General features: G+C 37.0%; 1 protein-coding gene across 1 annotated transcript; it reads left to right on the forward strand.

The window, feature by feature from the left end:
* The first annotated feature begins 2,067 nt into the window (after window positions 1-2,067).
* LOC105162212 (oligopeptide transporter 4) lies at window positions 2,068-8,874 on the forward strand. The gene is made up of 6 exons (XM_011080205.3): window positions 2,068-2,907; window positions 3,997-4,094; window positions 5,733-6,296; window positions 7,310-7,562; window positions 7,642-7,824; window positions 8,115-8,874. Exons 1-6 carry the CDS (start codon window positions 2,356-2,358, stop codon window positions 8,727-8,729), a joined length of 2,265 nt encoding a protein of 754 aa, XP_011078507.1. The 5' UTR covers window positions 2,068-2,355; the 3' UTR covers window positions 8,730-8,874.
* The last annotated feature ends 1,106 nt before the right edge of the window (window positions 8,875-9,980 follow it).

The following is a 9,980-nucleotide window of genomic DNA, read 5'->3' on the forward strand; positions in this document are numbered from 1 at the left end:
AAGATTGTACGAGATGCTAAAGCGTGAGTGCCAAGAGCCTCGACGAGTATGGCCATTCTGGATAGGCGAGCGCGAGGGCACGCGGTGCCGCGCAGAGATGCGTTTATATATCGCACTAGTGAGCTTCAGTGTCGATGACAAGCGATGGACTGTCGGTATACTCTGATGATGTGTGAAGGCTGGTTGAAGGTTAGACGTAACCTAAGATGCCGCACGGGCGAAAAATATATTAGAATTACATTCCGCTGCGAGACAGAAGAGCACGCCTGTGATACCGTTGAAGAGGACTCAGGTGACTCAGCCCCCTCTGGTGAGGGCCTCACTCTCTCCTCTTCCGGGGAAGAACCCTCCCCCTCATTTTCTCCCCTCTTCCTCGTCAATATCTTTGTCGATCAGGCGACGAGCGGCAGCAGTGGCCTGCCTCAGGTTTCTCCTCAGGCCCCTTCCAAAATGAGGCAGGGCACGGCCCGTCCTCTTGAAAGTGGCCTCTGAGGGATCATTGCCTCGAAGGATTTCCTTGAGGAAATGTACGGAGTACTAGAGGGAGACATTCTTTTTACAAAGCAAAAGAACTCTGAAAAAGGAGGAGGAACTTTGAAGAAGAATTGTAAGATGAGGGAAAGAGATTACTGATACAGGCATTTTTAACCTACGTTCTCAATAACTACCCCACTAAGAGATAGTTACCCAGAGAGATCTTTAGACATTCGTGCTGCAATTACCTTGAGGATGCGCCTTTTTGGCCATCATCACGGATGTCATTCGTGCTGCTACTCTGTTTTCCAACGAGGATGAGGCTACAGCAACTTAAAGGACGCGTAGACAGGGGGATCCTCCCTTCCCGAAGTACGAGGGTCTTCCATTTTGAGAAAGGAGATGATACCTTCCTCCCTTACGAATGAAAATGGGTCCCCCCCTCCAGGTCAAATAAGATTTCCTACTCTAAGGATGAAAAGGGCACTTATCATCCTTAGAGTGGGGTGGGACTAAATGATGGGCATGTCCCAAAGAAGATTGGCCCAAGACGAAGTACCAAGCCCATGCGAAGGACCACTAGCCCATGGCGAAGGCAACCCGTCCGAATCACTACGCCCAGCCCAAGAAGGGGACCTTCTATAATCCAGCCTAGCCCATTGAAAAGATACATCTAGCTCAGCCCAAAGGACCCCCTCCTTGCACCAAAGCCCAGTCGCGGAAGGAAGCCAACTTTGTCATATTTGACCTAAAGGAGGAGCCCATTTTGGAGATCTCCAAAGCTAAATGATAGGAAGGAAGGTGCCCCCAAGAGGATGAACTCTTCACCTTGAAGGACTCTTTACCAGGTGGTAGTTTGCACGAAGTAAGAGCCCATTCACTCGAAGACTTGTTGCTCAAGAAATGGATAAGGATGATTCTTATCTACAGGATCCCGCCTTTCTTACTAGAGCATACGGATTCCCCTCGGCAGGACTTCTATTGGAGGGGAACTCCTCCTTTATAAATAGAGGTACCCCCCGAAAAAGCCCCCAGTTGACAGATGGGAGAACTTTTCCTTTTGCCACTGTCCTATTGCTCTAAAATCGTGTTCTTGCCTAGTTCTTAGTTTTATCATAATTTCTTACTATCATTTATTTTTATTTTTATATAACTTTAAATCCAAAACTAACTTAAGCATCAGAGTGCTAATTCTTTGTTTTGCAGGTGCTTTTTCCTCAGAAATTTTTACTCAAGTGGCCCAAATCCATCTCAAAGATCTAAGAATTTTGGACTTGTGCTAAAATCGCGCGCATCAAGTGCCATGATCCATATTTATCTTAAGCATTTTTATGATTAATTTTATTGATGTTTGACATGATAAAATTTTTTGTTTGTTATTTAATATAGTAATTTGTGATACTAATTCTTTTTGTAATTTTGTTTTGGATTTTTTTAACATTATGATATTTGTTTTATGTCACCCAACAATATCGCGATACGTCGACATCGATGTGGAACAATAGCCACCAATATTATCACATATACCGCTACTTTTAAACTATGATGTATAGATTATTAGATTAAAAATAAAATTGACTGTTTTGTAAAAGAACCAAGTTTGAAAAGAATCCTAGTCGGAAAAGAATCCTCATTCGTGACTAAATCTTGTTTCTCTACCTATTATTTCCCCCCTCGCATGGAGAAATTCTTGGTATCTCAACTGATTCCTCAAATCTCCAAAATAATGTTTTCCTCTTTATTCTGTCAAATCTAACCTCCGATAACCCTTCCAAAAATCCCATTCAAAACGAAAAAAACTGAAAAAAAAGAAAACAAGAACCCATTACAACTGCATCTTTCTCTTCAATTTTTCCAGAAACCGTCCATCCAAACCTTATTATGGCTTCCTTCGAAATAGACACGGAAAGAGGCTCCTCAGCGCTGACAAGAAACCCTACAGCAGACAGAACCCTAAAAGAAGAACCTGCTGTTGATGATGAAGAAGAAGTCTCCCCGGTAGAACAAGTCAGACTGACAGTGCCTAACGAAGATGATCCGACACTCCCTGTTTGGACATTTCGTATGTGGTTTCTGGGGTTGTTTTCCTGCATGCTTCTCTCCTTTCTCAACACGTTCTTCAGTTACAGGTCGGAGCCACTCATAATAACCATGATATCGGTGCAAGTGGCGACGCTGCCCATCGGCCGTTTCATGGCCAACGTGCTGCCCACCACCAAGTTCCGGCTGCCCGGATTCGGGTCGAGGGAGTTTTCGCTCAATCCTGGGCCGTTTAACATGAAGGAGCATGTGTTGATCTCCATATTTGCTAATGCGGGTTCCGCTTTTGGTGGTGGCTCTGCCTATGCAGTTGGGATTGTTGATATCATCAAGGCGTTTTATAAGAGGAATATCTCGTTTTTAGCTAGTTGGATTCTTGTTATCACTACTCAGGTCAGAGCTTTTTTGCTTTGTTTCCTTTTGTTCTTTTTCCCTAATATTGTTCGTTCTTGATTTTAATTTTCAGTATTTCTCAACTGACTTTATAATATTGCATATTGCATTCTGTATGAAAAAAAAAATATGTTTTGATATTGGTATCTTTGTAGTAATTTTTCATTTAAATTTTCAATATTTTTCAGGGAATTTAACGAGCATATTACCCGTTATAAAAAAAATAATAGCAATTTATCACCCTATCTTTTTTTTAATGTAATTTACTTCAATGCGATATTGTAAATTACTAATTTTTTTCATAGGGGCAATTTACTCATTTACAATTTTAGAAGGAATTGTTTGCATTTGTTCGTATTTTCAAGTGATTTTTGTTTCGTATTGCATTTTTTTGTGATAATTTTTTGGGAAAAATATTATTTCCGCTAAGTATGCCAATTTTTAATTTTAGTTCAACAACTATGTCCATTTTTGTTTAAGTCCAGTAACTTATGAAATTGCTTACTTTTAGTCCTCTGGCAGATTTTTGGACAATTTTACCCCTATGCAACTTTTGAAAGGCATATTTTAGTCAATATGCACTCATAGGGGTAAAATTGTCTGAAAATCTGTCAGAGTACTAAAAGTAAGCAATTTCATAAGTTACTGGACTTAAACAAAAATGGACATAGTTATCGTACTAAAATTAAAACTAGGCATACTTATCGGATTAAAATAATACTTTTCTCTAATTTTTTGTTTGAAAAGATTGATATATATAAACTGAAAATATATTTAGATTAGTAATTTTGTAATACTTTTCTATATAAAAAGACCGATTTTGTTGGTCCCATAAAATAGTATAAAATTGGAAATCATCCTCTGAAAATGAAATCAAACAAGTTCATAAACTTCATCCTCTAGTAATTTTAAGTTTCCATATTAATTATGGTGTGATTGAGGTACACGTTATTATTTGCTTGATATACTTGTAATAATTAGGATGCTAAATAAGGAGCAAACCTGATCTAGAATGCAGCAGAATTTGTTGGGCTGGATTTGGTTCTTTATGGTTAATTTTGTAGTGATGATTTGATCCTGGTGGAGCAGGTTCTGGGATATGGATGGGCTGGAATTCTGAGGAAGTATGTTGTGGAGCCTGCAGAAATGTGGTGGCCAAGTAGTCTTGTCCAAGTTTCACTCTTCAGGTAATATCCCCAACCGGTGCATTGTTAAGCAACGTGCTATCCTTTTCGCGTTAATTGCATTTTACCCTGTGTGAAAACTTTGATAGTACAAGGCAATGCCATGACTGAATTTATGAAGGAATAGAGTAAAGGCGCTACTGCCCTTCTAGTGGCTAAAAATTTGGGTATAAGTCTGTCTGTAAACCAAGATTCGATTCGTTAAACGCTATTCTGATTGAAAAGAAGAATAGAAAGCAGGTCTAGTAATTTTGTCTCTTTTTCTTTAAATTTAGGAGGTTGCATTGTCGGTTTTCCATGGAAGGTCTATTGCATTTAACCCATACATCCTTTTTCCGGTCGATGATTTCTAATTGCTTTCTTTGATGTGAACAGATATATTTTTCTTGTGATTCAATTTTTCTGAAAATCCAGTCATCATCATCCCCTCACATTCACAACTTAATCTACCATCAACAGACCTGGAAAGTGTTAAGCTTCTTTTTACTATAATCAGGGATAAGTGTATGTTGGTTCTCAAATAATTTAATATTATAATTTTGATCCTCAAACTTTCACTTTTTGGACATTTTTGGTCCTTACATAAACTTTTTCATTAATTTTAATGGGAATTTCATTTAAAATGAGAAAAATTGCTATTTTTCTTTCATTTTCTAGTGTTTTTCAAGTTGTGATCCAATGTATAGTTCTCTTGCTTTTCTGAAATTTCAGAAGAGAATAAACTAAGAGATTTAAATTTAAGCAACAAGTTTTCTAGATAATCTTAAAGAAATGTTGTTAAATATAGGAAATTAATCAATAAAAATTCAAATAATCTGTTGTTGAATTTATTTAATTATTTTTTATTTATTCGTTTTTGAAGTTTGAAGAAAAATAGAAAAAATAAATATGTTGGATTACAACTTTAAAAATACCACAAAATGGGACGAAAATAGCAGTTTTTTCATTTTAAATGAAATTTTCATTAAGTTTAACGAAAAAGTTAATCGAAAGAACAAAAAGTGAAATTTTGAAGACCAAATCGCATTAATGATCATATTTGAGAACCAAAAATGTATTTATCCCACTATAATCACCTAAGACTATGATATGAGGATTAGATTTTCCCTTCAAAGATGGCTTATAATATTGGGAAAAATGAAATTCACCCCTTCTCATATGAAAAATGAGCAAAAAATTCCTTGTAAAAAATAAATAGCAAATTAATAGGAAATAATTTACTTCATTTTTTGAAACACATGGAATAATTTGCTAATTATTTTTTCAGATTAAGTATTTACTCATTTCACATATCATAAGAATAAATTGCATTTAACACCATAATATTTGGTGAATTAGTGTTGTTGACTCACTTTTAACATGACTATATATAATCCAGTAATCTTTTCATCAACAAGCCTTTTCACCACGTTCTATACTTGAAAAAAGCTCAACGTGCAATCTAGTTTTGTATTATAATCTTCATATTGTAATAATAACAATTCCCAATCTCAGTAGTTTTGGAGAACTTTTTACCTTTTGTGCATCCTTTGTTCCTTGAGCATAGAATTCAGGCATGTTATCAATCTAGTGTCAAAGTTCAGCTGCAATGTATTCGTCGCTAGGATGAAATAATCAGTCATTTTATGTGTAACATTGCAGGGCCCTTCATGAGAGGGACAGCGGTAAACACTCGAGGGCTAGATTCTTTCTAATTGCTCTAGCCTGCAGCTTCTTGTGGTACATCGTCCCCGGCTACCTCTTCAGCACCTTATCAAACCTTTCTTTGCTCTGCTTGATATTTCCAAAGTCGGTAACAGCCCAACAAATTGGCTCTGGTATGCGAGGGCTTGGTATTGCTTCTCTAACCTTTGACTGGTCCGTTGTGGCATCGTTTCTCGGAAGCCCTCTCATTACTCCATTCTTTGCCATAGTTAACGTTTTCGTCGGATACTTTGCTGTTGTGTATGTCATGATTCCGATCGCATACTGGGGACTGGACGTCTACCATGCGAAAACGTTTCCCATATTCTCCTCGCATTTATTCACCCGTAACGGGCAGATATATAATGTATCGGCTATTGTGAACGACAAGTTTGAGATCGACTTGCCCGCCTACGAGCAACAGGGGCGCATAAACTTGAGCATCTTCTTCGCTCTGTCGTATGGCCTTAATTTTGCAGCGGTGATGGCCACTCTCACTCATGTGATTATGTTTAATGGAAGGTAAGTCTTGCTTGTTATCCTGCAGAGTTCTATATTTCTTTGTTGTTATCCTCGTTGCTGGTCTTGCTTCAACATGAGCGGATCGATGTCATCTTTAGGGGATGTTGCAATAATTTCTGTCTGTGGTGGGAACACAGGTGGAAAGAGTTTGAATCCAAAAGTTCAAAATGGAAAAAAGCTGAAATTGGGCTGTTTAATTGAAAACCTTACTATGCAAATTTTTACTCAAGGGTTGCAAAAATTGTTGGAAGAAACTTATAGGGTGTTTGTAAGAACTTATACTTTTTTAGGAGTATTTACTTTTATTGGATAAGTATATAAAATGTAAAAGTAGGGAGCATATGGAAGTAATAGTTACAAGTCGAAAAAAGTTAATTTAGAAGTTTTCAATTAAAAAATTATTGTATTACCAGCTTTTTTGTGAAATTGGCTAACTACCTGGGTACATGGGTAAATTTTAACTATTTATTGGAATATGTTATTTTAGAAATATGCAAAAAATAGTTAGGACAAAAGTCAAAAAGAAGTGAAATATATATATTATTTATAAAAAATTCCTTAAGCTACAATAATAAACACCTTCCGCTCGCTTATTAGCTTTTAGCTTAATCTAGAAGCAGCATAAGAGAAAGTTGTATTTCTAAATACATTAGTTTAGCATACTTAAACTATAATCTGAAAAGCATTTAATTGAAAACACCCCTTTAAGCAAGATAAAAGTATAAATTCTAAAGCAAAAACACATTTTTCCAGCTTTAAAAAGAAAAAAAAAAAAAACTTGTAAGCTCTTATGTGAAACTATGCAGGTTCATTTATTCAACTTCTATACTGCAAACTAAGTTCATTCTTTCCCTTTATCAGTATGAAGATTTATATAATCTAGACAGGGCCTAGCTTTTTGTCACTTGTATATTGAGGCTGAAATCTTCTCAGCCAAAGAGAAAGATCTGCTCCCATTATAGTAAATGTGTATATCATACATAATTTCTAACATGTTTAGAATCATAAAACAGGGAAATTTACCAACGGTATCGAGCTTCACACAAAGGAAAGCCAGACATTCACACACGACTGATGAAGAAGTACAGAGACATCCCAAGTTGGTGGTTTCATGCGATGCTTTTGCTGTCCTTGGTCGTGTCGCTTGGGCTCTGTATCTTCATGAAAGACCAAGTTCAACTGCCTTGGTGGGGACTCCTTTTTTCTGCAGGTCTTGCATTGATCTTTACGCTCCCCATAAGCATAATAACAGCGACTACGAATCAGGTAGGCTGCTAGGTTTTGATATGTGCATCCATTTCCAGCTTGTATTCTTGTATCTGATTTAGTTCGTGTCCGGTACCAGACGCCGGGCCTTAACGTTATCACAGAATACATCATTGGTATTATATATCCGGGAAGACCGATTGCCAACGTCTGCTTCAAAACCTATGGCTACATCAGCATGAGCCAAGCAGTCTCCTTTCTCAATGATTTTAAGCTAGGCCATTATATGAAAGTTCCGCCAAGATCAATGTTCATAGTTCAGGTACTCCTAGTGTTGGTTGCAGTTTTACCACTTTAAAAACACTATTATGCACAAAGCATCACCTCCCACGTCGACATTGGGTCATAGGCCCTGTCTTCAAAAGTTCAAGGGGTCGCGTTGCCTTTTCTTTTATTCACGGGTTTTTTGGTGTATTATTTATTTTTACACGTACCTGTTGCATTTAACCCGATACTTGTAACAAATATTTCTGAAATGAATTACATGGTTATGTATTTTACGAACATGTTAAGCGGGTAACTACTAAAACTATTTTTACTTCAAACTGTCAGCTGGTGGGCACCATCGTCGCGGGGACGATCAACATTGGCATTGCATGGTATCTACTAACGACCGTCAACAACATATGCCAGGACGAGTTACTTCCTCCTAACAGTCCGTGGATGTGCCCGAATGACCGCGTGTTCTTTGACGCATCCGTGATCTGGGGTTTAGTCGGACCAAAGCGAATCTTTGGAGACCTAGGGAACTACAGTGCACTCAACTGGTGCTTTCTCGGGGGTGCTGTGGCGCCGGTATTCGTGTGGCTTCTGCACAAGGCGTTCCCCAGCAAGACGTGGATAAAGCTGATAAATTTGCCTGTGCTTCTGGGGGCGACAGCAGCAATGCCGCCGGCAACAACTCTTAACTTCAACAGCTGGATACTGGTTGGAACGATCTTCAACTTGTTTGTTTTCCGGTACCGGAAGAGGTGGTGGCAAAGGTACAATTACGTGCTCTCGGCAGCATTGGATGCAGGGCTGGCTTTTATGGGGGTGGTTTTGTATTTCTGCCTGGGTGTTGAGAATGTGAGCATTTCGTGGTGGGGTTCTAATGGAGAGTACTGTGACTTGGCTTCATGTCCCACTGCTAAAGGTGTAGCTGTTGATGGTTGTCCTGTGCACTAATTTACAGTCTTTTTCTTGGGCTAGCTTTGTTCGCCAATTACTTGAATTGCAGTGATGACTTTTGCTTGTTTTAACAATTGATGTACAAATCTTTTCTATGTTAAACCAACCACAAAAATATTTCCCCGATGAATATAATCGGATGTGCACCCATCCTGCAAATTAGCCCTCAACCTAAATCATTCGTAAAAGATAATTTGCTTCATTTTTTAAAATACAGACGATAATTTGCGAAAAAAATTTCATAAGAGTTTTTTTGTTATTTATATATCATATAGGGATAAATTGCAATTTACTCAAATTTGCTTATATGAAATTACTAGAGTGTTTAGTGTACTTTTCGATTTTTGTGATGAATAAGCTGTAGAAACAATAATAAGTTAAACACTGTTTTTTTTTTTTTTTAAGTTAAACACTGTTGATAATTGAGAGTTTTGAAAATATAAGTGATGCTTGGAAAAACCTTTAAACTAGAGTGTTAAAAAATACAACTTTAATATTTATAATTTTATTAATAAGTTTTTTAAGTTTTTAGAAAGATGTTTATAACATTTTGTTATCAATTTAATTTAAGCACTTCAAAAGCAGGGGGTGAAATAAAAAAAAAATGTTGTTTTTCAACTTATTTTCAATAATAAGATGATGGGGGTATTTGCAAAAATTTAAATTAAGTACTTTTCAAATTATAACTTAACTACAGTAAGGGTGTTTGGAAGGCTAAACTGTATTTACTGTCGTGTATGCATGACATTTTAAGAATTATAGTTATAATGCTGGCAACAAAATACCCATAATTCAATAATTTTTTACAATTTATGGACTTCGGTCATCAAATTTCTCTAACTCGTCGAAAGTTATTGAGCTAAACAAAATTATGGTCTTTTTAAGTTTGGATTTTGTTGACCAAGCATTCAATCAGACCCTCCTAGCCACGAAAGCAATCACTAAATTGCATTTATGCCCTGTATGTTAGGGGTGGCTTTATAAGAATGTAGTTACAGAGCTTAATATTTAATTACTCATAATTCATTAATTTTGTGCAATTTTAGGACTTTTTTTATAATGTTAATCTGCTCTGAACAAAACTTATAATGATATATCAAAAGACGTACGGTTGCCTCTCTCTAGATTCAAGATACAGTCCTCGTATACATTAGACTGCAATGATTCCTCAAGTTCGAGAACTAATCACATACTATCAGAACCAATAATTCCTCGTCGCCCGGTTTACCTTATTCTTGGAGGACTCCT

Source organism: Sesamum indicum, linkage group LG7 (assembly GCF_026168435.1).
Source record: "Sesamum indicum cultivar Baizhima isolate 11 linkage group LG7, ASM2616843v1, whole genome shotgun sequence".
Classification (NCBI taxonomy): Eukaryota; Viridiplantae; Streptophyta; class Magnoliopsida; order Lamiales; family Pedaliaceae; genus Sesamum; species Sesamum indicum.

Coding starts and splice junctions, on each gene's coding strand:
- LOC105162212 (XM_011080205.3), top strand. CDS start 2,356: ATGGCTTCCTTCGAAATAGACACGGAAAGAGGCTCCTCAGCGCTGACA. Junction 2,908..3,996: donor TTCTTGTTATCACTACTCAG/GTCAGAGCTTTT, acceptor CTGGTGGAGCAG/GTTCTGGGATATGGATGGGC. Junction 7,563..7,641: donor TAACAGCGACTACGAATCAG/GTAGGCTGCTAG, acceptor GTCCGGTACCAG/ACGCCGGGCCTTAACGTTAT.